Source organism: Tauraco erythrolophus, chromosome 3 (genome assembly GCF_009769465.1).
Source record: "Tauraco erythrolophus isolate bTauEry1 chromosome 3, bTauEry1.pri, whole genome shotgun sequence".
Taxonomy (NCBI): Eukaryota; Metazoa; Chordata; class Aves; order Musophagiformes; family Musophagidae; genus Tauraco; species Tauraco erythrolophus.
Window position 1 is genome coordinate 6,329,254 of NC_141467.1, and position 27,065 is coordinate 6,356,318.

At 44.5% G+C, this 27,065-nt stretch overlaps 1 protein-coding gene across 1 annotated transcript in view; it reads left to right on the plus strand.

Annotated features, from left to right (window-relative positions):
- Positions 1–27,065, plus strand: part of BMP6 (bone morphogenetic protein 6) — a 127,097-nt gene that overhangs the window by 85,352 nt on the left and 14,680 nt on the right. Inside the window, 1 exon segment of the mRNA XM_086608910.1 lies at positions 15,700–15,892. Within this exon segment, the coding sequence (XP_086465036.1) occupies positions 15,700–15,892 (193 nt within the window).

The window sequence follows — 27,065 nt, forward strand, 5'->3', positions numbered from 1 at the left end:
TAGATGATGTGAGTTACTCTTCCCTTATCCACCAATGCTGTGACCCCATCGTAGAAAGCCAACACATTTGTCAGGCACGATTTACCCTTAGTGAAGCCATGTTGGCTGTCACCAATCATCTTTTTTTCCATGTGCCTTAGCATAGTCACCCGGAGCATCTGGTCCATGATCTTGCCAGGCACAGAGGTGAGACTGACTGGCCTGTAGTTCCCTGGGTCTTCCTTTTTTCCCTTTTTAAAAATGAGGATTGTATTTCCCCTTTTCCAGTTGGTGGGAACATCACCGTACTGCCACGACTTCTGAAATGTGATGGATAGTGGCATAGCAACTTCATCTGCCAGTTTCCTCAATACTCGTGAATGCACCTCATCAGGTCCCATGGACTTGTGCACCTTCAGGTTCCTTAGATGGTCTCAGATCTGATCCTCTCCTACAGTGGGCAGTTCTTCGTTCTCCCAGTCCCTGCCTTTGCCGTCTGTGACTTGGGCAGAGTGGCTAGAGCACTTTTCAGTGAAGACTGAGGAAAAAAAGTCATTGAGAACCTCAGCCTCCTCCATAAACTGGGTAATCTGGTCTCCCATTTCCTTCCAGAGAGGAATCACGTTTTCCCTAGTCTTCCTTTTATCACTGACATACCTTTAGAAACTTTTTCTTGTAGCCCTTGATGTCCCTGGCCAGATTTAAGTCTATCTGGGCTTTAAGCTTTCCTAACCTGATCCCTGGCTGCTTGGACAATTTCTCTGTATTCCTCCTAGACTACCTTGCTTCTACTGTCTGGAGACTTCCTTTTTGTGTTTGAGTTTGTCCAGGAGCTCCTTGTTCACCCATGCAGGCCTCCTGATATTTCTGCCTGAGTTCCTTTTTGTTGGGATGCACTGCTCCTGAGCTTGGAGGAAGTGATCCTTGAATATTGACCAGCTTTCTTGGGCCCCCCTTTCCTCCAGGGCTTTATCCCATGGTACTCTACCAAGCAGATCCCTGAAGAGACCAAAGTCTGCTCTCCTGAAATCCAGGGTAGTGAGCTTGCTGAGCATCCTCCTTGCTGCCCTAAGGATCTTGAACTCCACCATTCCATGGTCACTACAGCCAAGGCTGCCCTTGAGCATCACATTCCCCAACAGCCCCTCCTTGTTGGTGAGAACAAGGTCCAGCATAGCATCTCTCCTGGTTGGTTCCTCTGTCACTTGGAGAAGGAAGTTATCATCAGTGCGTTCCAGGAACCTCCTGAATTGCTTCTGCCCTGCTGTGTTGTCCCTCCGACAGATATTGGGGTGGTTGGAGTCCTCCATGAGGACCAGGGCCTGTGAACAAGAGGCTGCTCCTATCTGTCTATAGAGGGCCTGTATAGACATTTACCAATATTTTTTGTACAATATATGAAATAAATACAATATATTATTAATTATTATATTAATAATAATTATTAACTATAAATACAATATATTGTGGTAGATACCAGTATTTTTTTACATGCCTGGACTTATCTCAGTGCCTACAGTAGGAGCCGAGAGTCCTGTTTCATCCAGACTCTTTCTGGCTCAGCCTAAAGCAGAGTTGCTGAAGCTTTTGATGTTTTCCACATGGTAAAGGCAGAAACTTTGTCTTCATCACATAGAAAAGGTTTTCTAACACAGGATGGAAAGATCTTCCAACACTTTGAATGGATGCTACCCCCCAGTAAGATAAACCACCTATCTAAAATATTTTCCAGCTCAGATTTTCCTCTGATGGAAAGATATCGAGTGATTCTTTCTCATTTGGGTAACAGGATGAGAAATAATGTGGCTAGAAACTCTTCAGGATCTTGAAAATACAAAGACTTTATTATTTGGTTTGGGGGTGGGTTTTTTTTTTTAATATCTTCAGATGAAAAGCATGGGTCAGAAAGAGTCTGTGAGGTTATATACATCAACACCTCGCCGAGACATCAAGCACGTGGAATTCTATATTGTAGTGATTATGCTTTAAAGAATGCCTGAAAGAATTCTCTTCAGCTACCCAAACAAGTGCATGTACATCAGGTAGTCACAGGTCTTCAGAAAACAAACAAAAAAGTCCACCAAGAAACCCTCCTTGGAGTTGGCCTATTTCCTGTAATTTTCTAACTAGCATAAAGTAGCCAGAATCTGTGGTCTAGACTGGTTTGTTCTGCAGATTTTTATTTTTTTTTCTTGGGGATTTACAAACCACAGAGAGTTGGAATGGATCAGAATAAATATTTGCTCATGCACCTACTGATTAGAGCTTTCAAAGTCCCCAATCTTGTTACAACACACGTGTGAGCATTAGCATTCGTGTAGGTTAGGTAAATACAAGGGGTTTCCTCTCTACCCCCGTCCCCCCCTCCTCAGTTTCAGTTTAATGGAGACAACACTTTAAATGTGGTGTGTTTTTCGTTTGGTGTCCCGCAGTGTTTTCTGCCTGGCAATTCTCTGAGAGACTATTATTGTACCAGAGAGCACATTTTTTAGAATCCTTTTTATCCCCCTCCCTTAATATCAAGCATATTATTACTCATCCTGGAGCGCTTCATCGCTGCTGTTTCTGAGTTGGAGATTTCTCTAAGTATGATAGCAGCTGCAGCTAATAACATCAATTATACAACGTTTAGGTTCCTGTTCTCCTATTTTGACCGGAGGAAGTTCATCACTAGAACATGTCATATAATTAATTGCCTTTTTTCTGCATGCAAACATTATATAAAGCTTTAGCCTTGCTGCCTCTGTGTGAGAACAGCAGTAAAAACATTCACTCACATGAGCCACAACCCCACTTGTTAGGGCAGTTCAGTGTGCAGGGGTGAAAATGATTTAGTAAATGTGCATTAAAAAGGGTTTTGGATTTAAAAAAGGGTTTAGATCGCCCTACTGTTTGTGTGTTTGTAAAGAGAGTGCGTTGAGGTGCTAGCCTGGTCCAAACTTTCTAATAGTTGGTGGTTTTCTCATTAAAACACCAACAAAAACTGACTAGATATGGCAGCGATCTCCCTGGAGCCTTGCTAACACTGTCAGATCTATAGCATTACCATCCTGCAATGACGTTAAAAAAGGAAAAAAGATTTTAAAAGACTTTTTTTTAAAAAAAAGTGGCAAAATTTTTTGTAACTGGTGTGCTTGCCACTGAGTCATAAACTAAAATCTGTGTCTGGGCAATTCAGCTGTTGTCATGTCTGATGTGTTTTTAATGTTCTCAAAAGATAAAAGACGTATTTTAAGATCAAAATTTGAAATTGGTTGTGAGTATTTATTTAAATCGATCTCTCTCTATGTATTTATCTTTACTAAAAGTCAGGAGAGTCTTGATATTTTTCTCCAAGGATGGCATGCGACCAGTCAAGGCAAGAGAGGAGGGCATTACTAAGAGAGAAGGAGCGGAAAAATAAAATCAGTGATGACAAGGCTGGATTGGGTGGGGCAGAGAAATGCTGGGATGGCCAAACAGCCGGGACATGAATCGCAAAGAGGGAAGATGTAGAAGCCAAATGTCTAAAAATTAATTTGTGGGCATGCAGCTCTGCTGAGAATTTTAACACCTTCTCCTTTGTTCATTTTAAATTCTGTCTCCAGGAACTCAGTAATTCAAGGAAAAAGGGTCAAGATAAACTAAAAGCCAGAAATGCCTACATAATGGGTTGGCTTTTAAACCAGCAAAGTTTATTAATTTCCTATTTGTTAACCTGAGGACTTTTGGAGTCAATTTATGTGCTGTTACTTTAAGACCATTTGTATGTAACTTTAAATTTTAGGCACCTCGAGCCCAAGGATTGCTTTTTGTCTTTGGTGAGAGAGGGGGGAAAAAGAAGGGGGGGAAAAAAAAAAAGAAAAAAGTATAACTTGGCAGAAGCTGTGCGTTTTCCTGCTGGATGTTTTTCAGGTGAACTACCCAGCTATGCTACTGTATTAAAGTCAGGCCAACAATGTGGAACTAAGGATTATTCCATAAATCCTGTTTTAGTAGTTCTTTTAATGGTGTTTTTCCTCAAGTCTTACCTTTTCCTTAGGATTTCCTACCCCAACCAGGACTCTCCCATCTTCCCCAAAGCTTTGTATCTTCCTGGCTTTTGACCTGCCAGGGCACCGTGCTCCATGGCCGGGAAGAGGAGCTGCGTCCCCCTGGGGCTTGATGCTGGGCTGCAGCCGCCAATGGCTTTCTCAGATGGACAGAGACATTCCAAGTATGCTTCTGGTCACTGGGGAATATGGGAATATAAAAAATAATGAAAAAGGAAGGCTTAGAGAAAAGCTGTTAAGCAAACTGGGGCTTTTTGTCAAGTTGTTTTTTTTTTTTTCTTATTTTAATTTATTTTTTTTTTTAAAGGGCGAAATTCTTTACCCCTATGCAGATTGTTAAAGCCGTGTGATGTCATTTTCTTTTCTTTTTAAAGCTGTGTTTTGAGAAGCTGAAAGGCTGCAGGTTAAGTAAAACTATTAATGACCATTTTGTGACCTCTGCTCCAACCACCCACAGCGGCTGCAAATTTTTAAATGCCTGACGGCTGCTTGGCTCTCTGCAGCATTGTAATGCTGGTTGACAGCAGATAAGATTTCAGAAGTAAAAAAGGCATCTCCCAAATCACACCCTGCTGGCTTGGCCAATGGGCAGATTGAAAAATAGGATTTAGGTGGTTTGGTAGGGCAGGAAACCTCCGTTTTTACGACTGAGGCACGCCAGGAGCTTCCTCTAGTTGACTCCGCTGCATCCCTCCTGTGGGTTGCATGGAGGGGGAATGTGCCCAGAGCTCATCTTACCTAAACCAAGCTCCATGGTGGTGCCAGGCTTATGCTATGGTGCGTGCTGGAAGTCTCTGGGAACTTACTGAGGAGGCTTGACCCTTTCTGCTTTTCCATTGGCATCTGCTCCTGGTGGGTGCAAGGCAGGTAACAGGGAGCTTTGGTTGGAGCAGGCATGGCTGGTCCCACGTTTTGTGGCTCTCATGGAGGAGTGTGAACATGGGGTTGTGCAAAGCATGGAGCGAGGCCACGACCTGCCTCGGGGTGCAAGTTCGCATGGTGGGGACAAAGGGTGACATGGGACAAGCATGGAGAGAGCGCTCCACAAGATGTTACTGCCTCGGAAAGAGGGCCAATTACCTCACATTGCTGTGAAAGCTGTAAAATATCCTGGGATTTCTGTCTCTTGTTAAGTTTTCCTCAGTTTTCATGGCCAGATGTGTTGGCGCTGCGCAGTGAGAGCCCTGAGGGGCTTCGCAGCCCATCTGCCTTAGCTGGAGGAGGCTGAGGAAGTGGTGAGGCTTTCCTTTTCCTTCATCCATCCCTCTTTCTTCATCCTTCCCCTCTCCTTCCCAGCCCTTTATTTTGTCCCTGCGAGAAGAGCGCACTGGGAGGCAGGGTTATGCACACCCTGCGCGCAGCCAGGCTCCTCGTTATCCGCGGAGGACGGGGCCATGTCTGCCTTCGCTGGCGATGCAGCAGAGCAGGAGGAGATCAGGGCAGCGGGTGCTGAGGCTCCTCATGTCTCCACTAAAGAGGACTCACTTTGCCTCGGGTCTCCTCCAGTCCGCAGGACCAAATGGGACACCATGCAGGTGTTGGTCGGAGCTTTCTGAGAGAAGAGTTTCTGACAGATCCCCCACCTCAGCAGCTTGTCTGGGCCTCTGGACCTCCTCTGGGTCACTGGACCTCCTCAATGCTGCTGCCATCACCGCTGTGAGACCTCGTCGTGTGCGAGGGAGTGGGAACAAAAGGAGTCATAAATAAGGGCAGCGAGAGAAATAGCGGGTTTAGCAAGGGTGCTCTGGTGTTTCCATGTAACTCAATGTCTTCCAAGGCTCCGACTCTTCCAGCTGGTGCAGGGGGTTATCCCGGTGCCATGGTGGTCCACCACCCCACGTCCCGGAGGCCTGTTGGAGCCGCTTCCTCCGGAGCGGTGCGTGGAGCCAGCGTGCAGTGAACGGAGGTAGCGAGGAGGGGTTCACCGCGGCTCCTTAGACGAATATATGTGACCAGGAAGAATAATCTTTAAAATATTTAATGTTTCTTCAAACGCTTCGTGCATTCACTCCCCTCAGGCTTCAGATCTGTGGTGTCTTCCCACCTCGACTTTCCCGGAGAGTGTTTGCTCTGCAGTCGTACCGAACATTGGGAACTTGGGGCATCTCCGGACTGTGATTTTTATTCTTTTTATCCCTGCCATCACTTTCTGCCCTCCTCAGGTGCAGGGCTTCCTCCTTTCTCGTGTCTTCTCTTGTCTGGCCGACACCAACTCTGATACCCTTCATGCTCTCCCACGTCTCCATCAAAGCCGGTTCCCCAAAGCTCTTCGGTGGTCCTTTGCCTGGCTGCTGCTTAGTGCAGTCGCTCGACGTTGGAACCCTGTGTAAATACACTAAATCCTAAGTGTCGCCACAGCGTTTCGCGGTGTCCGCTGGAGTCGCGGGTCACGTCAGCGATGTCGCCATTGCGGTGGCGTAGGCTTCCAAACAGTGTGACAAGCTCTGAAGTGTGGCTGATTTTTCCCGTGTATTGGTGTCTCAAGTGCTGGATTAAACCTTTTCAATAATTTATGAACCCTTAAGTACTCTGGGCAGTATTTTTACAGGGAGTGATCGCATTGTGTTCAGGAGATATCCTTCTCAGCCGGGCTATTAAATGAACAGTTGAAACCTGTCAGTGATGCCAAGGTGAGCGCTCAATGAAATGAAAGCACAGAGCTTCACTTGCAAATGTTTTCACGTTGCCTGGTTTCCTACTTGCTGCTGGTTGATCACAGTCTTACTGTGATAAAGATTAAAACCTCCCTTGTGGAAAAAGAAGAGAAAGAAGTGCCCATAAATTAAAAAAAAAAAAAAAAATCCCACTTTGCACAACCTTGGTTTTGAAATTTAGCTCAAACGCACAAGTGGATTTGTTTGACCTGCCTTAAATTCCTGCAGAAGGGCGGATAATTGTGAGAGATGATGCGAGATAAGCCAGGCAACTGCTGCACCATTTAAAAAAAAATAATCCTGAAAACGTTTCCAGACCCAGTTGGTGCTCCTGGGGCAGCTGCACGCTTCCAGGGAGCTGCGTGCCGATGGCCATGCCAGCAGGAAACGTGGCGTGACCCGTGGCGAGCCTGGAGGGTGGGAAGCGCCGCGAGCAGATTTCCACGGGTGGCTTTAAGTGTCCTGGGCAGTTACTATGCAGGCATGGACACAGGAGCAAACAACCCAAGGGAGCAAACAGGAGCAGTAGGAGCACTGTCTTCCCTCCGCGTGCATAACTGCTCAGCGCTTCCTACCGTGTGTCCCTGCCACCAGGCTGACAGCATTGCCTTCTTCCCCAAACCCGGGGTCTGCGTGTCTGAAACCTGGCTGTGAAGTAGAAATGGAGTTTGGAAAGCATAATATTATTTTAATCATAAATTATTTGGAAACTCAATACCGAAATAGCTTCAGATCACTTCTTCCAGAGGGATGTTTTTGCAGGCAGGGTCTTTATCAGCTTCTCAGTGGGAACTGCATTAATACAGCCACAAAAATGCGAACAGTAGTGCCTTTGATAAAGCAATTTGGCATCTCTTAAGCAGAAAGATGTTTTGTTTTCCTAAGATACAGCACTGTGTTCAGTGCAGGGACCTGCCATATGTGCCAGCGTATGGAAAGAAAATACCAGTTTTGTTAACATTTGCATTCAGAAGCTGTGGGGAGGGGACGAAGGAGGTGACTGCCTTTCCAGTGTCCCCAAAGCACTCTGCTGAGGGCTCTCCTCTTCCTCACCTTCGCTTTAGCTCTTCCCATCATGTGCCAGAGCGAGGCTGGTCCCCGCTGCCTCCCACCTCCCAGTGGAGAGTGGAAAAGCTTTACTGGCCGTACAGTAAGTATCTTTGTGGATATGTGAAAATGCCTTTTAGTACTTTCTGGTCTCCCATGGGTATTATATATTTGGTTAGTGCATTATTTTGATTTTTAGACTGCCTTTGGTTCAAGAATCCTGAAAGGAAGCTGTTGTGCAACTGTTTTAATCTGATTTTACAAGCCGATTCCAGCTCGATTCCCAGCACAAAGAAACAAAGAAGAGCTCAGTTTTATTTTTCATCCAAAAGTAAAAAGCCCTCCTCCTTTGAAGATCTTCTGTAGAGTGTTATGTTTAGAGAGTGATTTGCTATTGTTTAAATTTAATCTCCATAATTACATTGGGATTGGATTAATGATGGGTTATTTTTCTGAGTCATTCTTTTCTGGCACTCAAAGCTATTGAGCATAAAGCCAGGTCTTCATCGGATATAAACTGGCATCGCTCCACTGGAGTTAGTGGAATAATTCCACTTCATATTGTGGCGGCCCAGATGTGATATTGTAGCTGTTTCGAAGAAAGCACCCTTTTGGAGTTTATTGGTCTTGAATCTTCCTCTTACTTTAAAGATGTCTAGGCATTAACTTCCAATTGCATTATATTTGTGGTAGCACAGCTAGCTGTTGTCTCAGCTGGACCCAGAAGGATCAACAAAAGGTGCAATGCCAGGTTCAACCATACGTATCTAGACTTTTTTTCTGTTTAAAAACTGCTTTTTATCACCAAGAGGGCAAGCGGGTTAAGTTCCATTCATGATGTCTGGTGAGTTTTCACATGCTCTTTTCTATGAGAACAAACCTTGGTCTGCTTGTTGAGGATGCTGTACTGCAAATCCAGGGGAGATATCTGGGAGGCAGAGAGACTGCTGTTTTTTTGAAATTAGTTATTTTTGCTCATTCTGCTTTTCAGACGGGGGCAAGGAGGGAGAGAGGGACCAGGGCAGACCTGGCACGTAGGAGAGTGGCAGCGGGGGCAGTAGGGAAGGCGCTCACTGATGGATCCATCACTACGAACAGGGTGACAGAAAGAAACAGTCTGTTCTTGGAGACCCTGAGGGGCTGCATAGAGCTGCTGTGACGGTGGAAAGTATTTGAAGACACTGGGCTGAGAGCAAGGTGGGAAGAAAGGATCTCCCCCACCCATGTGCATGTCGAGCCGAGGAGGATTTGCTTTCAGACCTTTTAGTTTAACGTCTCACTTGGGTTTCTTCTATTTTAAAGACTTTTCTTGCTCACTGTTTGTGAAATGGCGTGCTAATAAATCTTAGTTTGGAGAATGGGAAGATTTCGCTTTCTTTTGGATCCATACTGTATGGACAAAGTAGTCAGTGCTGTCTCTAAGCAGTAATGGATTTAGGGTGTCACTGCAGTGGGTTACGCCACACGTCTTTAGCCTGGTATCCAACTGACAGTGGCACGTGCTAGACGTAAGTGTGAAAAACAGACAGCAGCGATCCTTTCCCCGATGCATCCTCAATATTTCCAGGAGCCATCTGGTTTTGCTGCAGACCTGCTGTTGCACCTGCGGGTCTGCTCAGTACAACTTAACTTCTGTTTCCTTGTTAACCAGCAGAAAGTGGGTGTGAAGCCTTTTAGTCCTCTCTTTTTCCCATTTTAAGACATTAAACTTGTACTTTGCACTCTTTGGGTTGTACTCTTTGCTCTTTATTAAGCAGTATTTAGGAAATACTGCTTGTTTTGGTAATAAAGGTTGGCTTTAATCTTTAATAGTAACACTGCTTCCACAGTTGTGATTACCTGCCAGTGAGACAGGACTGTTTGGGAGACTCGTCGTCTTTTTTTAGATTGACCTGATAGATTTAGAAAATACAGACAAAACTTCAGGCGTATCCTGGGCATCTTTTCAGAGTAAAAAGGATGTGCTGCCAGTCCCATCCATGTAGATCCCTGTTTCTGATGGTCTAGATAAGCACTTTCTGTGAAACAGGAGGCAAATCGTAAGACCCAAATGAAGACTGAATTTTGCTCTGAAGTTGGACATCCCTTGGCTTGGCTGCATGAAAGGCTTGCATGCCTGAAAGCTTGTCTTCTGTCGTCCCCCACCATGTATCAGTTTGTCTTATAAAAGTACTACTAACTTCTATATTAATCCTGCCTTATACTTTGATTCTTAACTGCTTTTTGCATCTTTTTACAGCACCTGTGACCAAAGTTGAGGGTTTTTTAGGCATACATAAGTTTTGTTGTGCGCAAACTATTGACAGCTATTGTTGAAGAAATGCCAGTGATGCAGCTGTAAGGTTGCAGCAGTAGATCAGAGATATATGTACATAGTCCTTTTATTAGAGGGGACTGCTGGAGCTGCGGTAATGCTTAAAGTATTTGAGGCCTAATCCACTGCTTCGTTGCTCCAGATGTGATAAACGCTGTTGACTTCATGCAGAAATTGGTGACATAAAGAGAGAGATTGCCTCTGTGCTTATTATGTAGCTATGGTAGTGAATCTCTTGTTAAAAACTCCAGTTTTCAGGGTCTTTCTCATTTTATTAGGGAGAGGGTCAGGCATGAAGGCTGAGAGAGATGAGCAGGAATGGCTTACATTCATACTCAAACTGAATTCGTGCACACTTGTGCAAAACTCACTTTGCATAAGCAGGCTGTGAATACTGGTTGCTCTTGCTGGAGTGTGGTTGCAGTGATCCTGCAAAATCAAGTCATCATTGAAGATCTTGGCATGTAAAAGATTCTTCAGAAGTTTCAGCCGTGCTGGGGACAGGACAGCTGCAGAATATCCCATCCCAAATAATTATAGAATCATAGAATCATAGAATGGTTAGGGTTGGAAGGGACCTCAAAGATCATCTAGTTCCAACCCCCCTGCCATGGGCAGGGATATCTCATTCATTTGCTACTCCACTCCTTCTCTGCCCCTTCCAAGGAGCCAGGTTGATACGGAAATTATAATTACTTATATAAACAATTTATTTAAAAAAAATTACTTTTGGAGCTCTAGGTTATAAGTACATATATTAGTGGTTTTGGCTTTAGCTCCTAGAGTATAAGCTAGAGACTTTCTTAAGCCACCATTGAGATTCTCACCTGAGCACCTGACCTAACACTTTTCTCAATACCTGAGAACTGAAGAAAAACACTGAATATCCTGACACTTGATGCTACTCTGCTGGTTGAAAATTGTGTTTACTTGGGAGAGACTGTTGTCCTGTTATTTCTGCATACCAGTTACTTTAGATCCAAAAAGAAATGCTGAAAATTCCTACATACAAGGAAAGTTTATTTCCATGATTGTCATTAGACTTAGATTTCCTTTGGTCCAAGGTGTGTGCGACACACTCAAATGGAAGTAGAATGATAAAGTTACCAAAATAAATGCATTGTGTTAATTTCTTATTTTTTTTTTTTTGTGTGTGTGCAGTACTTTTAAAGCAACAAGTATTGTAAGCAGTATGCTATTTTTAAACCAAGGACATTTTGTGCTGAAATTGGCTATTGCAACACTGGGTTAGAATTAGAATACCCAAAATTCAAAACCACAGTAACCCTAATTTTGCCATTTTTGCCTTTTTAACTGCTCAACAATAGTGTTGTGTTTGTATAGCATTTAAAAATATTTGTTAAGGGGAATGTAAAGAGCTACTGACAGGCTTCTCTGTTAACTGTTTGTGCACGCTCAGTCGCTCTGCTCAGAAATGAGCTGGAATGAAAACTCAGGGCAGGTACTCCCGATGTCCACGGCTCAGACTTTCCTTTGTGTCGCAAGCAAAGGAGTAACCGAAGCCCTACCCAGGATGGGGGCAGAGCCCTGCATGGTGGAGCAAACACTCCATTTGGCTCAGAGGACGTGCACCCATGATGGGCTAAAACCTCTGCCATCTCCTTTCCCAGCTTGCCCTGGTACGTGCGTACCTGGATCTGCAGTGTCCGAGGAACTACTCCGGGAAATAAGGAGTAATGTAGAGGATAGTGCAGTCTGACCATGAGGATGAATTTTATACGGCTGTAGTTCTTGTCATGACCCTACAATCCCTGGTTTTGCCTGGCTTGGTCCTGACATTCTGGCCAGCACTGGGGGGAGGTGGAGGCCAGCGGTGCTCAGGGCTGCTGGCTTTCAACCTGCCCTGGCTGTGAGCTGCCCAGTTTTCCCTGCAAGGGCTTTACGAAGCTGGGACATGGACACGTCCGTCTTTGGACGGAAATTAGCTTTGGATTTCACATGTCACTGATCAGACTGACCTGAACGAATTCACGTGGAAAACAGAAAAAAAAAAAAAAAAAAATTGGAAAGCAGCTTGAGAAATGATTTCTCCTTTTTGCTGTTGCCTTGCATTTTGGCGTACGCTGTCTGCATTTTGAACACGAGGTCATCTGATGGGTTGTAATGCGATAGCAATACAGACTGGGTAATCCTGGGAACTGGCAGCTTGGATCTTGCCTGTCCAAATTTTACTGTTCTAAAACTTGACTTCTTTGTTAAAAATGAACAGTTTCCAGGGAGTAAAAAGCCCCCAGAGAAGAGCTGTTAGCATTTTATATTTTTAAGCTGTCTTGCTGAATGAAAACAGTTGATTATTAACTTGATGGGGTGACAATGAGTATATAGGACTTAAATATCTTACCACTCCCACGAAGAAAAAAAAAAAATCCACCCTCCATTGTATCATGGGAAGATACATAGCCAGAAAAACTTTCCAACTCATTAAACTTTTATACTTGCTTCATGCAAGCTTAATGTAGGCTTTTTTCCATCCTGTGATGTTGTAGAGGCGCAACTGAGGAGGACAGCATCAACTTAACAGCATTTCTTTCTGGACGTGCCTTTCTTATAACAGAAAAAGCTAAATTATTTAATCTGAAGGATTAAAAAAAGGTTTCCTTGTTTGTGTGTTTCAGATTGTTTATTCTGCCAAGCCTGATAGCAAAATCAGTCTGAATGCTTCCCCTGCAATCGGTTTAGTCAGCTTCTGTGATTGCGCAGGGTATTCGGGCAAGGATGAGGACAAAGGAAGAAAGCTTTAAAAAACAGGAAAATACTATTGTAAACATATCAGGCAAGTTATAAACTGGGAAAGGGTACTTGGTGTCAAGTGTCATACCTGCAGCTACTTTTGATGATCCGTGGTAGATGTTTTGGTGGGTTTTTCTTCCTCTTGTGGCTTGTGTTTGACGTTTTGCAAGACAAGTAGGGGAAAATACTGATTTAAAGGACTTGAGTCTGGCTATATCGCTATATCTGCCTGTTTTGTAGAGGAGGCAAGCGGAGGTAAGGCTGTAGCTGGCTTCAGATTGGAAAGGAACAACAAAAAGTGATGTTAGGACTCGTTTTGAGCCCTGTGCCAGGTGGGACGGCTCTGTGATCTCCCTGCTCTCCCTCACGCACTGGAAGAGGCCATGTCGCATCTTGACGTAGGGCCATAGCTGGCAGGAAGTGTCAAATATTCCCTTTGCTGTTTCTCTCCCATGTAATTTTAATTTTCCGGCACCCTGTGGGGTTCTGCTGCTCATCCCGGTTGTGTCCCTCCCCTTGCTGGTGTCCTTCCCCTTGCGCTTCCTGATTCTCCTTAATTGTCCTCAGCTGGGAGCCCAGGGGAAAGCTGTCTCGCTGCATCTCACCGGCAGGTCAGCTCGTCCCGGTGACGGTGTGGGAGGGGACGTGGGTTTCAGCTGCTTGTTGCACCCACAAGCAAGGATGTAGCAAGTTCTAAATTGAGAATTGTTGTTTCACACGCGTGTCTCTCCAAACCAGTGGATTTAGACATTCCCTCACCATTAATTACATCCTCCCGTCTTGTAGCAGCAAGTAAAAAGGCCGAGTTGGGCACGTCGTCCTGCTGCAAGCAGTTGAACATGGCTTCTTGTTGGTTGGATGCCTGTGAGTTTCTGAAAGGATTTGGCCGCACCATTATGGGATGGTCTTACCTTGGGGTGAGGAGTAATGAGGGAGCTCGGGCCCCTTCGGACGTACGTGTCAGTGACACCAACAAGTCCAGCATTGCCAGAATCGTTCCCAGTTAAAGGCAGGGCTGGATGCTTCAAAGGGAAGCCCAGTTTGCCAATAACTGATGGGCAGTGAGGTAATTCCTAGGTGGCGTTAGAAGTAAGCGGTATCATCGTTTGTCTTGGTGCAATCTCTGATGGAGATGCTGGATGTCACCACCTCCTTTCTGGAAGCCATAGGGTCCGGTCATCCGCAGTTGTTGGTCATTTGGCATCTAAACTGCTTGGACAGATGCAACGTGAGACTGCCAGAATTGGCAGCAGTGTCTAACTCTGCCAGCAGTTTGCAAGTTTGCCTCTTCGCCCCATGGCAGCTCTTCACACAGCATCTCCAAGGAGGATGTCCCACAAAATGCTCGGCGGCAGCAGTCATGCGGAGGTGAAAAGATTTCCAGGCGAGCTTCAAAGAGAAGGATGTGACTAACTGTCTCGCAGGGAGCCAGGACAGGGACCCAGCCAGATGAGGCAGCTCACATGAAAGGGCTGCCAAAGGAAAGGGAGAGGACACAGATGAAACTGGGACTGGGGGATGAGGAAGAACAGGCAGTCGGGAAAGGTAGAGAGGAAAATCTCCGTGGGCTGTTTCCAGTGTCTGGGAGATGTATCTGCTCTGTGGGGAGGTAACCTGTGGGTAAAGCAACAAACCTAAAGCACGTTGGCCATCGTTCCTGGCTCCATTGTGAGCCTCCGCTGCCTGTCCTTGGACAAGTCACTCTCCTGGTGACTCAGTAATCCAGCTGTAAAACGGTGATTGCTGCTTACCTCATGGGATGTTGTGAGGGTAGTCTCGTGGACGCCTTTGCAGTCTTAAGGAAGGGAGCAACAAGAAGTGAGCACAAAGACGAACGTGAAAAGATATCTATACTTCCCTCACTGCCTTCTCCGCTTGTAATCATGTCCCTAATGATAACAGAATGGTGACTTATTCATCACTGATGTGTACTTCTTCAGTTGCACTGGTGGGAACAGTTTTTTGGTTTTATTTTTTTTTCCCTTTGAGGCTTTAAAGATGTAATTTTGTATGTTTATATAATATGTTAATATTTTAAGCAATTTCTCATAGAAAATTAGCAGAAATAATGAACAGTAAGTCAAAGTCAGACTAAACCAAGATGTAATCAAGTAACACAACACTGGGACTAGAAGTAGAGTTTGCAATGGCGACCTTGAACAGAGAAACTGCAAATCCTGAAGCCTGAAGAAAGAGGGGTTCTGGTTTGCATCTGTCTTAAACTCTGTACCCTATAGCGTACCTGAGGAGGGTCTAAGGCCAGAAACCAAAACGGGTCACTCCTTCTTGGCTCTCTCATTCTCAAATAAGCTTCTGCAAAGGAAGGGAAGGTATGGTTAACTTTAACCCTTGAAGTAAGTGTCATGTTGATCTCACTCTGCTCGCAAGGCAGGCTGATGGCTAGTGCACAAACCCGGGCGCAAGAAAACAGCAGCTTTTAGGACAGTTAGGGAATTGGTTGACCTGGTGCTAACGCTTACTTCTGTCTGTGCCTTTATGTGCTAAAGCAGGATGGAGCTAATTTTCTCCTCTGTTGGAAGAGAGGTGTGAGGCTTAAGAAATGCTGTAAAGAACACAGAGATCCGCAGGTGGGAAATGCTGGGGGCAGTCATAGCTTCAGTGTTTCACCCAGGAGCGAAATACATGGTCATATTTCACCTGTCAAATCTGGCTTTTCTTTAAAAATAGAAAATCTCAAAGGCATTGGCTAGAGAAGGTGAACATTCATCTTTTCTGAGTACTGTATTTGAAAGGCTTTAGCTGCATAAGCTTTCCTGGCACTTGCCAAAGCTATCTTTGGAGAAGAAAACAGGATTCTTGGGGTTTTTTTTGAAGGAACAGGTGGCAGCATGTGGAAACCTTTTGTTGTTAAATGTTAGTCATGGTTCCTTTTTTTCCTTTCCTTTCCTTTTCCCATCTGCAGTTGAGTATGACAAGGAGTTCACGCCTCACCAGCGGCACCACAAGGAGTTCAAGTTTAATTTGTCTCAGATTCCCGAGGGCGAGGCCGTCACAGCCGCTGAGTTTCGGATCTACAAGGACTGCGTTGTGGAGAGCTTTAAAAACCAAACTTTCCTTATCAGCATCTACCAAGTGCTGCAGGAACATCAGAACAGGTACGCAAGATGGGGCTCACTCTGTGCCAGCATGTCCTGGGCATGGCTGAGCTTGTGCATTCATATTGAGAGGACTGATAAAAATATATTGTTTTTCTTCGCATTGAAGGCTTTATGTTATTGCATGGTCCTTTCCTTGTGGGAAATGGGCATGATAGAGTGCAAAATAGACCTCAACGAGATAAAGTCCACAGTATTGTAGCCCAGGGTGTCACTTAGCTGCAACCTTTGTGTTGTCTTTAAGGAGAGCAAGATTCTGTTGTAAGGCAGTAGATTTTTAAACTAAAGTTATTACGCTAGCATTGCTCTTGTGTGCTGAAATGCACATAGAATCATAGAATGGTTTGGGTTGGAAGGGACCTCAAAGATCATCTAGTTCCAAAGCCCGTGTCATGGGCAGGGACACCTTCCACTACACCAGGTTGCCCAAAGCCTCATCCAACCTGGCCTTGAACACTTCCAGGGATGGGGCATCCACAGCTTCTCTGGGCAACCTGTTCCAGTGCTTCACCACCCTCTGAGTGAAGAATTTCTTCCTTATATCTAATCTAAATCTCCCCTCTTTCAGTTTAAATCCATTGCCCCTTGTCCTATTGCTACACGCCCTTGTAAAAAGTCCCTCTCCAGCTTTCTTGTAGGCCCCTTTTAGGTACTAGAAGGCTGCAATAAGGTCACCCCGGAGCCTTCTCTTCTCCAGGCTGAACAGCCCCAACTCTCTCAGCCTGTCTTCATAGCAGAGGTGCTCCAGCCCTCGGATCATCTTCATGGCCCTCCTCTGGACCCGCTCCAGCAGCTCCATGTCCTTCTTATGTTGTGGACTCCAGAGCTGAACGCAGTATTCCAGGTGGAGTCTCACGAGAGCAGAGTAGAGGGGCAGAATCCCCTCCCTCGACCTGCTGGCCACGCTGCTTTTGATGCAGCCCAGGATACGGTTGGCTTTCTGGGCTGCAAGCGCACATTGCCAGCTCACATATCCCCTTTCAAGTTAATACTACCAGCATAAAAAGCATAGTCTGTTTGAAAAATACTGGTAATTAGTGCAGACTCAACCTGCTTTCAGGTGATCTAACCTTAAAGTAAATAAAGAAAATTCGACATGTTGACCACAGGTACAAAATTACTCCTGGGCTTTCTGTGGCAATGAGAGGCAAAAGAGAGAGACACAGAATAGAAACTGCGGCACATAAATCCAAACAAGTGTGAATGGAGTGATTAATTTTAACAGGGTGTAGCGTTTCTGATGGGGAATCGTGCAAGGCAAAAAGATGGAAATACACGGTCAATTAAATGTCAGAGTAATGCTGTGATACAGAAGTGTTTCATTACTTCTGCTGAAATGTGTCAGGACTGTAGCTGTTCCTCTGCTGCAGGCAGAAAAAAAAGAAATTAGAAACAACAGTGTTTAAAAAAAATCTCCATTTCTTTCCTCTCTGAAGGCTTCCTGGGTGTTTTCCTTTCTGGCCCTTCTTTCTTCAGCCTTTCCATTGATACTATTTGGGAGGATCCAACTTTGATGATTTCTTGTTGAGGGCAACATCAAATAGTTAATGATTGTTCTGTGGAGAGTATGGCCTCTGGGGAAGTGGAGAGAAATACTTGGATATATAAGTGATGGGGAAGAAAGTGTTAGTTTTAAAAGGTCAGTGTTGCCTTTGCACTTTGATTTGCGGGTTGCTGGAGTGCCTCCTGGGGTAACGTGCTTGCTGGTTAGGATATTACGTCAATACGCACTTGAGGAGCTGATGGCAGTCCAGACGGTCATGCAGATTTCATAGATGTTAGCTGTATTGTTCATTTGTAGCCACACTGAATAAAAAATAGTGAGTGTTGGTCTGGTTTAGATTTCACAAGTAGAGATCCCACCTCTGAAGCTAAAAGAAAACCTCTGCCAAGTGTCCATGGAAGCGATGGATATGCTGCTCTGGGTTGATCACAAAAACAGGGCACAGGGTATGTCAGGTCTAAGGTTGCCTCTTCTAAGGAGAACTGTCAACTTTTATATGAACCTTATTTCAGGGGAAACTAAGCAAATAAGTAATGCATTGCGGGCGACAGAATAAAAGTACAGGATACAGCCCCTAACCCCTGTTCCTGACAAATTTGCAAACTCTTTGTTCCAAAAGTAGCTGTTAGTCCTGTGTACGGCAATGATGCTGGCACCTCATATCTTTGTTTCAAATACCATGCCAGAAACATGCCACAATCAGATTGGGCTCTGAATCCGTGATGCGTGTCCTTTGGCACTGGGCGCTGTGGTGTCTGCGTGTGCTGGGCGTCTCTGGGTGCTAGAGACCTCCCTACAGATGGAGCAGAGGCAGCAGCTCAGACAGGGGTCACCAGGGTGGTCTCTCTCCAGAGCTGGCAAGTGTTTTGAGTCTTTCAATTCCCTTCTGTTGTGTTCCTCGCGCCGCTGCCGGCAGCCGTGCCGAGGGGATCCCACCATTGGGACTGGGAATCGTAAAGCGGCTTCCTCTAGGTCCAGACTGCCAGCAATTTGCCGTCCCTCCTGACGTGGGCTAGGCGTGCACCGCTGACCCAGGGATGAGTGTCTGTAGTTCATTACTAACCTCTGACTCATCCCGTCTCTCGAGACTCCCTTTTTGTTTCTTTTTCTTCTTTCTTTATTTATTTTTACTGGTGGGAAGGAGGGAGATGTTTGGCTAGAGAAACTTGCACTTCAGATGAGTCTACAGGACTTGTCACACCATCTGTGCAGAGATGGCCAAAACGTGGCTCACAGATTCTTGCAGTTGTGAAAAGGATGTGCCCTTTTCTACCCTTTTTGCTTTCAGCTTAAAGGACCCTTTAACGTACATGTAAAATATAAGCGCACATATAAAAACATGCGTGCTTGTGTGTAAATATTCATATGCATGTATTCTCTGTATGAGTCTATATAAAAGTGTATATATATATTAATTGTCATCTATATTAATTGTCCTCCATATATCAAAAATATGCAGATGTTAAAAGACAGTTAAGATACTAGAAGCTACTTACCACTCTTCAGCGTTACCTTCAACTGAAGTTCTGAGTCCATGGGCTGCTGCTGCTATAGATTGGAACATGCAGCTGTTTTGGTGACCTGGGTGGACTTTGGCCTGTAAACATTCTTGGAAACGAATACTAAAAAGTTGTATTTAGCTGTTAATTAATATGTCTGCATGGAGGGGAAAAATGCCTCAGATTCTTCTGGTATGCCTTAAGGAGCTGTATTCTATGAGTGGTTTTGGGTTTTGATCATCGGTTCACTTACTTGCTTTTTGTAGGGAGGGAATCCAAAGTGTCTTTTCTCCTCTTTTTGTCTCAGTGGATTAATTTGGAATATAATGTTTTCTTTTCCTGTTGAGAACACTAGAAGGTTAAATTACCACCAAAAAAAAAAAAATCACTGTTTTTTGAAGGAACTTGCTAAATATTTGTAAGGCTTCTGTTGCATTTTAGCAGACATCTTACGAGCCAGAAAATAACAGCTGCCTTTGACTTAGAAACAAAAATACTAAAAAAAGTTGTGTCACACTTCCTTTGGACTAATGTTTTGAATAACAGCCTGATATTTCCTGACATTTGATGGCATTTTATTGCATAAGGAAGAGTCTGTACAGATCTTGAACTCTAGCTGGTGAACTAGCAGGTGAAACAGGAGGAGTTGAAGTAGCACCTTTTTTCATCTTGTTCTGCTGACAAATATTCTCTCTGATCAGGAAAATTCATCTGCGAAGACCTCAGAAAGTGCCTGTTCAGTCGACACCGGCAGTCTCGAGAGAAAGTTCAAAGTCACCATGTTAATCTCAGCTTTTATGAGGTTAACAGTTGTCTGAGGCAATTATTGGTGGCTAATAAAATACTTTTGGGCAAATAATTCTTAACGGGACAGCTGGCATGTATGGATTTAAACCAGCAGTGCGCAAGAGAAAGGCAGTGTGCACCTCTGAGGGGAAAAAATGTGAAGAAAAAGAAAACTGCTGCTCCTCTCAAAGAAATGAGTTTGGGAGGGCCGGAGATAAGAGAAAGATTCCGTAAATACAAATGTTCACCAAAGCTCACAGCCTGGAAGTATCCCTTGGCTCCGATTAAGTGTAATGAAGTGGCTTAATTCAGTATTACTTGAGGAAAAAAAAAAAAGCTCATCTGGACAGTCAGAGCGTAAGCGTGTGATTCCAGCCCAGATGTGCAAGCTGCTGCATGGAATTGCGAGGCACTGCTGGCCGTTCCCTGATGGCTAAAACCAAAACCAAGCCTGAGGCTAAAATTTCTACCAGTTACTGAATTATCAAACTCATTTTTGCCACTGTAGACGAGGCTAAAAGCAAGGATTATATGGGCCCATTAGAGACTGTTTCCTGGGTAAGGGTGTATGCAGAGAGGGTGCAAACGATCAGAGATCAATGCTGATTCAAACAGCATGACCTTCAGGGAGAAATTTGACCCTTTCCGTGTTCAAAGCCATGAGAAATATGAAAACGATACTCGTGGAGGCTCCAGGCAGTGAAATGCACATTGAGGACGGCGTGGTCTGAGTACGTTCTCTCTTAAAAAAGAAAACATTTTAATACTGACTCACTCGTGTCAGTAATATTTTCATCTCCCCATTCCTTCCACCCTTTCGTAAGGTAAAAAAAATAGTGCCTGGAAACTAGGCTTTTGTTTTATAACCAAACCGCAGTTAATGGCCACGTTTTGTCATAACACAAACTGCTGGAGTTGTCAGTGGGACGCCGCGGAGAGATTAATGAAATCCTCAGGATGGGTCAAGCTTGTGGCCCGCCGTCAGCGGCATGCGTTTCGGGTGGTGTGGGGAAGAGGCTTCACCAGACAAGGCGGAGGTGACGTCCGGTTTGCTCTGAGGGGGGTGGCTCTGGTTTTGAAACGGGCTGTGGGCTGTCGGTGCTGACGTCGGGATGGGGAACGGGCGACACGTCTGCCGGATGCTGCTGCCCTTCAGCTTCTGACCCCCCAGAGTTTAAGAGATTGTGCTGTTTGAAGGCTAGGGTGGGATTTTTTTTCTTTTTTTTTTTTCCCTTTGGTATGTGCAGAAAACAGGGAGATTTGCTAAAGCACCAGTTTAGGAAGACAAGTGGCATCAACTTCCAGATTCTTGTCCCACCTGGACCATATCTGAGGAGGTGCTTAGTTTCAGCAGGCAGGACCCCACCTCTCCTCCCTTTGGTGGTACCAAGGCACGGCTAAGCCCTGCACGTGGGCTTGTTTCTAAGGTGTAGTGCTGGTTTTGTGGAAGGACCAGCAAAGCCCTTTGTGACCTCTGATACCTTTTGGGAGTGGATTGCCATGTAAGCGAGACCTTCGCAAGGGAAGAGGAGAAATGAGTTTGTTGCTGGAAACAGCTCATTAATTTCTTTTTCTTTCTCGAAACTTCCTTGCTCTCACCCGGAGAGGTGTCAGGTCAGGACTAGGGAAGGCAGTTTATGGTGGATCAAAGATGTTAGTCCTTGGATTGGATCATCAGTATGTTTTCAAGTGTAAATATCCTGCTAACGCAGACCTCGAAACACTCCTACACTATCCAAACAACTGATCTATGAAAAACACAGTGGCCTGTGTTAGTGATCAAAGGAAGATATGGTACTTTAATGGTCAAAGTTTATTAAACAGTTTCGTTTTCACCCAGAATGAAATATGAGGACTTGATGTGCAGAAGGATTCCTCCTGTATGGTGAGACACGTGTGGACATAGGTGTGCCCTGGACCACCTGGGGAGTATGTTCTTCCTCTACTCGAAACAATTCCTTAAGGGTTAAGGCACTCGTTGGTTTCTAGCTGCCAGTTACAGTGGTAATAAAGTCTTCCTCTTTGCAACAGGATATTTATACAAATGCGATCCGAGCTTCTAATCTAAAGGGCAAATTGATTTGCCGGCAGTGTTTATAGCTTAGAAAATAAATAACTGTCCTCAACTGGGTTTCAGAATGGGTTGTGTAATACAAATGACAAAACTAAGCATCAGTCTGTTTCGAGTTGGGGTCAGATTTGTATATAGTGTGCATATATTTGTATACGATAGAGCAGTTTCCATGATGCTATGGAGAAACGTCTGTCCGCGTTTCAGTTCAGCTCCCAGTGTGGGTATGTGATTTGATTTGTGTGTTTTAGGGTGGTTGGGTTTTAGTAGTTTAAAAGTCAGAGTTATTCTGGATGAAACTTAGGCGTTTTGTAACTAGCTGACTTTTTCTATGAAAACCAAAGAATACCATGTCAGTGCCTTATTTCTTTTCTTAAAGGACAAAGATAAATACTACCCCTTTGCTCTCTCCCCCATCTTCATACCTCAAACTGCATTTGAACTGTGTGGTACTGTAGCCATCACTACAGTTACAATACCCCATAGTCTTATTAAATCATAGTCAAGGAAATGAGGACTATATCTCCTATCCCTGTGACTTGGGACAATTCTTTCTTTTTTCACTGTTCCTGATGGTAAAATGTTTGTTCCTCAGAGCTGTGGAGCTCAAGACCTCGAGCGGCATGTGGGGGGACATCTTTGCATTCAAATATCAGTGTTGGCTTTGCTGGGGATTACCAGGGACCTGTAGACTGAGCTTCCTGCAGTCTTGGCGTGGGGTGACCACAACCTCTAGCTCTGGGCTCTGATCTTCCACTCTTTACAGATGCAGCCTTGAAACCAATGTTTCACCCTGCTGCTCTTGCAGTGAGTCTACCAGACTTAACTCCCCACCCCTGCAGACTTTACCTCCGGGGCGATACAGGGATGCTTTCCAGTGATACCGAACAGCTTTTTCAGCCAGAGGAGCTTTTATCCAACAGAGCAGTGGTGATGTGGGGCTGGGAAGTGAGCAGCAAGAACCTGAGCTGACCTGCCTGTCCCTTCTGTTGTGTCCCTGTGTCTGGATGCATCCAGGATGGCTCTCTTCTGCCTATGCCAAATTGCAGACTCCCTCCATACTGTCCTGGCATCTCCATTTAGTGCTTTTTCCTTCCTAGCTCTCAGTCCATGCAAATTAGTGCCCAGGCGCTGGTCTTCTATTTCACCTTGAAAGTAACTTCGCTTGCAGGCTGACAGCTCTTAATATTTCCTTCCTTGTTTCTAAGGAGCCTTTATAGATTGTGCACGTCTCTCCTTGTCTCCTGGCCCACGGATGGTGTAGCTTTTTCAGGACAGTTAAACTGAGCCTTACTTCTTCTCATAAAACAATGGAGACTGCCTTTGCTTTCCGTGGCAGCTCATTCCAGGTGCTGGCGTTCCTTTGCCTGAGGCTCTCTGTACGAGTGAGCACTGATTGATTAAATTTTGTACGGTTCTTTTAGATCTTTGGAGTAATGGTCCTTTAGACATAGTAAGTTGTTAAGATTTTGTATTGCATCTGTTGGCAGTACTTCGTGCTGTCTGTTCTGTAAGTAAGAAACACTTCTAAATTCAAAGTAACACTTACATCTACTGCAAGATGATGGATCTACAGGTGTGAGAAGGCTGTGATTTCAAAGTTTTATCTGTGTGGAACTCTGTTCAACTCTGTAAGACTGAATCAGTTGTGAGTGCACTTGGTCTGTCGTTAGTGGGTAAGAGCAAATAATCTTGCTAGTTTGCTACATGCAGGATAATTTTGACAGAAGGTTGATGTCAGTGCAATCTAAAGACTCAGATCCTGAGGTACACAGAAGAGGGAGCATTTAGAAAGTGCAGTAATTAAAATGTAAATCCCACACACTTCGGTGCGAAATTCCCTTTTGAGAAAGTGCTGCTAGGCAGTCTAGACTATTATGTCAACTTGTCTTTGAAGAAAAGTAAACAAAAAGGTTCAGCTGAGGAAAGTTTTAGAGACTTACAGTAATTAATGCTTTGGTAAATGGCTGTTGATGCGTAACAATCCTTTAAACACCTGGGTAATTGCGAGCTTTGATGTTTGCACAAAAATGTTGTTCCAAGATCCGTAATTAAAATAAGAGACCTTTAACTTGGTCATTTTGAAGGTGAGATTTCTGTTTGTTCTCACTGTCTCCCTGGTAAAACTTCTGCCTAGCTGGGGAAAGAAGGCCAGGGAGGGTGGGAAAGTAAAAAACCTAGTTCAACAGATGCTTCTTTAAATTTAGCTTTTTATAGCTTTGGTGTTTTTCCTGTAGCAAAGTTCCATGTTGTAATGTGTACCCAGAACAGAGAAATTATTTTAATGTGAGCGTTTCACGAAGTAGTAACTAAGATTAACCACTTGACCTGGTTACTAATTTGACTAAATTCTAATCTAATTAGTGTTCAATTAAAAGGAATTAACACCCAGAGACATTTCGTTAAAAGGTTTGCGCAGAGGTTTCAGTTAACAAAATATTTATCTTACAGGGGGGGAAAGCACTGAAATTAAATGCAAGCTGTTTCTCCTATGAATGCCCCGAGTACGTGGTTGGGATGCCAGCGTTAAGAATAGTAGCTGTATTTGATATTTATATCTGACAAATCAGCTCTCTCTCTTGAGGACACTGATGCTAAATCCTGCCTTCTGAATGACACAGGCCATATTTCTCTGGTAAACTGTGTACTTCTTTCTGTTTATTGCAACCACTTGTGATTGCTCTGTTGACCTTTGGTTCTCCGTCCTCCTCCAGAGTCTACTGAAGGCCATGGAAACACTCTCATTTATTTCTTGGGCCTTGAGACCATCCTTTAGGGCCCTGGTCCAGAACAAAAAGCTCCTGTTACGAGTTGGAATTTCTAACTTGGATTTTCCCATTTAATGTCCTCTCTTGTTCCAGGAAAGTTGTTTCAGCCCGTTGCCTCGGTCTCTCCTGTTCACGTGCTTCCCTTTAATAATCTAAGGTTAATAAATATTATGCCTGCAGCAGCCTTATAATGGGAATCGTTAGCTGAACTCATCCAGATGCCTAAGCACACTGAAATAGCGATGAGACTTTCGGGCACCATAGTGACTATGAGGTGACAGTAGCTGAATGAAAACCCAGAGGCAGGTTTAGGCAGAGAGAATGTTGAGAACTACCTGTGTTGGTGATGAAATTTCTCTCCTGTGCCCTGAATTTGAAGGCCCTGCTTTCGCCTCTGCGCAGGTGCCAGAGGTCCTGTGATGTTCTTGACATGTGGGGTTGCTTGGCCGTGAAACCTCTGGACTGACTCTGCTTTCTTCAGCCCATGCTGAGTGCAAATACTCTCTCTGCTCAATGATGCCGACTCATGCCTTTCTTTCAGCCTTTCTTCTTCTACTTTTTCCTGTTCTTCATGCTCCTTTTCTGTTTCCCTCAGGTCCTGTCTTGCCTCTGTTCTTCTCAAATGCTGAAGCTTCTAATTATGCTTCTAATAACGTGACCGCGTACACGGTTGCATGCTTTCTCTTGGAAGGCCACTGCCCGCCTCACTGCACAGGATCAATGTCACCACTTAATGACTAGAAATTCAATACTTTGTTTCTTGGAACTTTCTGGGTGTATGGTCCGTTTCTCACCTTCTTGTCCACTCTTCAGATTTTGCTTTGACTATGGACTTGCATCTGCTTGTGCGTAGCACTCTTCAGCGTGGTGTCTGGCTGCTTCCTAAACTGTTCCTTGTTTTGACATGGCTATAGGGTGAAGCTGGGGTGTTGTTCTTGTTGTGCAGATTAAGAGGCTGTTGCACACACCAATGAGACTCAACTGTCTCCGCTAGGTTTAGATGCCATTTTCAGATGCTTTTTGCCTTTCTCCAGTACTATCTTTGGCTTGCAGGATCTCCTGCTCATCTGCTGTGTGCATTCCAAGTTTTGCAACAGGTAGGGCCATAGAGTGTGGACTGGCTGAGCAAACACCGATGGCAAAAATGGTCCCTGCCAAAATCAGCCCACAGTCCAGCATCAGGACTGGTAATAAGGCTACGCAGCAGCTTTAGCTCACATGCTTCCCATCTTTTGCAGCCCTAGTGAGAGAGGAATGGAATAACTATGTTTTCCATGGTCTTTAGAGAGTAGAACTAGGGGAAAAAGAAAAAGCCAGTTGTGTGGCTGCGTTTCCCTATGACCACAGGGGCAAGACTGGAAGTGTGATTCACATCACTGACGTCTGTCACCGGGTTTGTTGGCAGCTGTGTTGCCGCAGATGGCAGCAGTAGCAGGTCGTAGCCCTCTGTGAGCCATTGGTGCAGGAAGATGCCAGTAGTTTCCCAACTACTTCTAGAAGCAGAGGGTTGCTGAGTTGGGAATAATGGGCTTGATTCACAGAGGTGTGGTGGCCATGGAAACTTCTACTCCCTTTTCTCTACAAACTTTCATTTTATCCGGAGTCTCTCCATCTAGTCCTTGCATGTCCATGTGTCCTCCACGACTGCAGCAAATCCTTTACCCTTCCACATCTAATTAGATGTTCTTTCCCTTCCACCTGGGGCCAGCCTAGGAGATCTCTGTCTCTGTTCTAGGATCAGACATCATACAGCTTTTTTGCAGGAGTAGCAAGGACATTTCTTCTCAGCCCTGTGGCTGTAGGGAAGAGCAGATTCCCCTCGGGTGATACATGGTATTTGGTTTACTAAGGGGGAAGGGAGGTTTGGAAAGTGTCACCAGCATATGAAATGGCCAGAGGATTTTGTTGCTAAGCTCTCCATCTCTGTTGATTCTATGCAGGCAGCAATTTTCAAGTACTTTCAACTTGGTCAAATTTGAAGTGATTTTCTTAAAGGAGGAAGGACATACAACATTTATATTCTGAAAAAATAATGGAGTAGTTAAAGATTTTCCATTAAATAGTTGGGATTCTATTTTATATGAGTAAATATTACCCCCCCAACCCCCCTAGTTTTGTCTGTGGAAATAGGTGACTGAATATTTTTTTTTTTTAGAACCTTCATGCCAAAAATAAAACTAGTAAGAAATGATGCACAATGTTGTGGAGCCTGGCGAGGTTTGGATGACACACATTGATTGAAAATAGACTTAAGCAGAAAGTATTAGGATGTGTTACTTGCTAGCATTACTGCTATGACCTACAATACTTTGGGGTCAACCATCAGTGTTGGCTTCATCCAGTTGAACAACACAAACATCAGTTGAATAGCAGAGCTAATTGAAAACCAGTCCTGTATGAAACTTTTTGCAAAGAGTTAATTGGATTGGAAAGCCTAGTTGTCCATTTTTCTGCATTTTACAAAGGAATTGAAATCCTTCCAAAGTGAGCATGACATACTGAGATAAAGTGGAGCATTCTTGTTTGGTAGAATTGTACCTTGGTC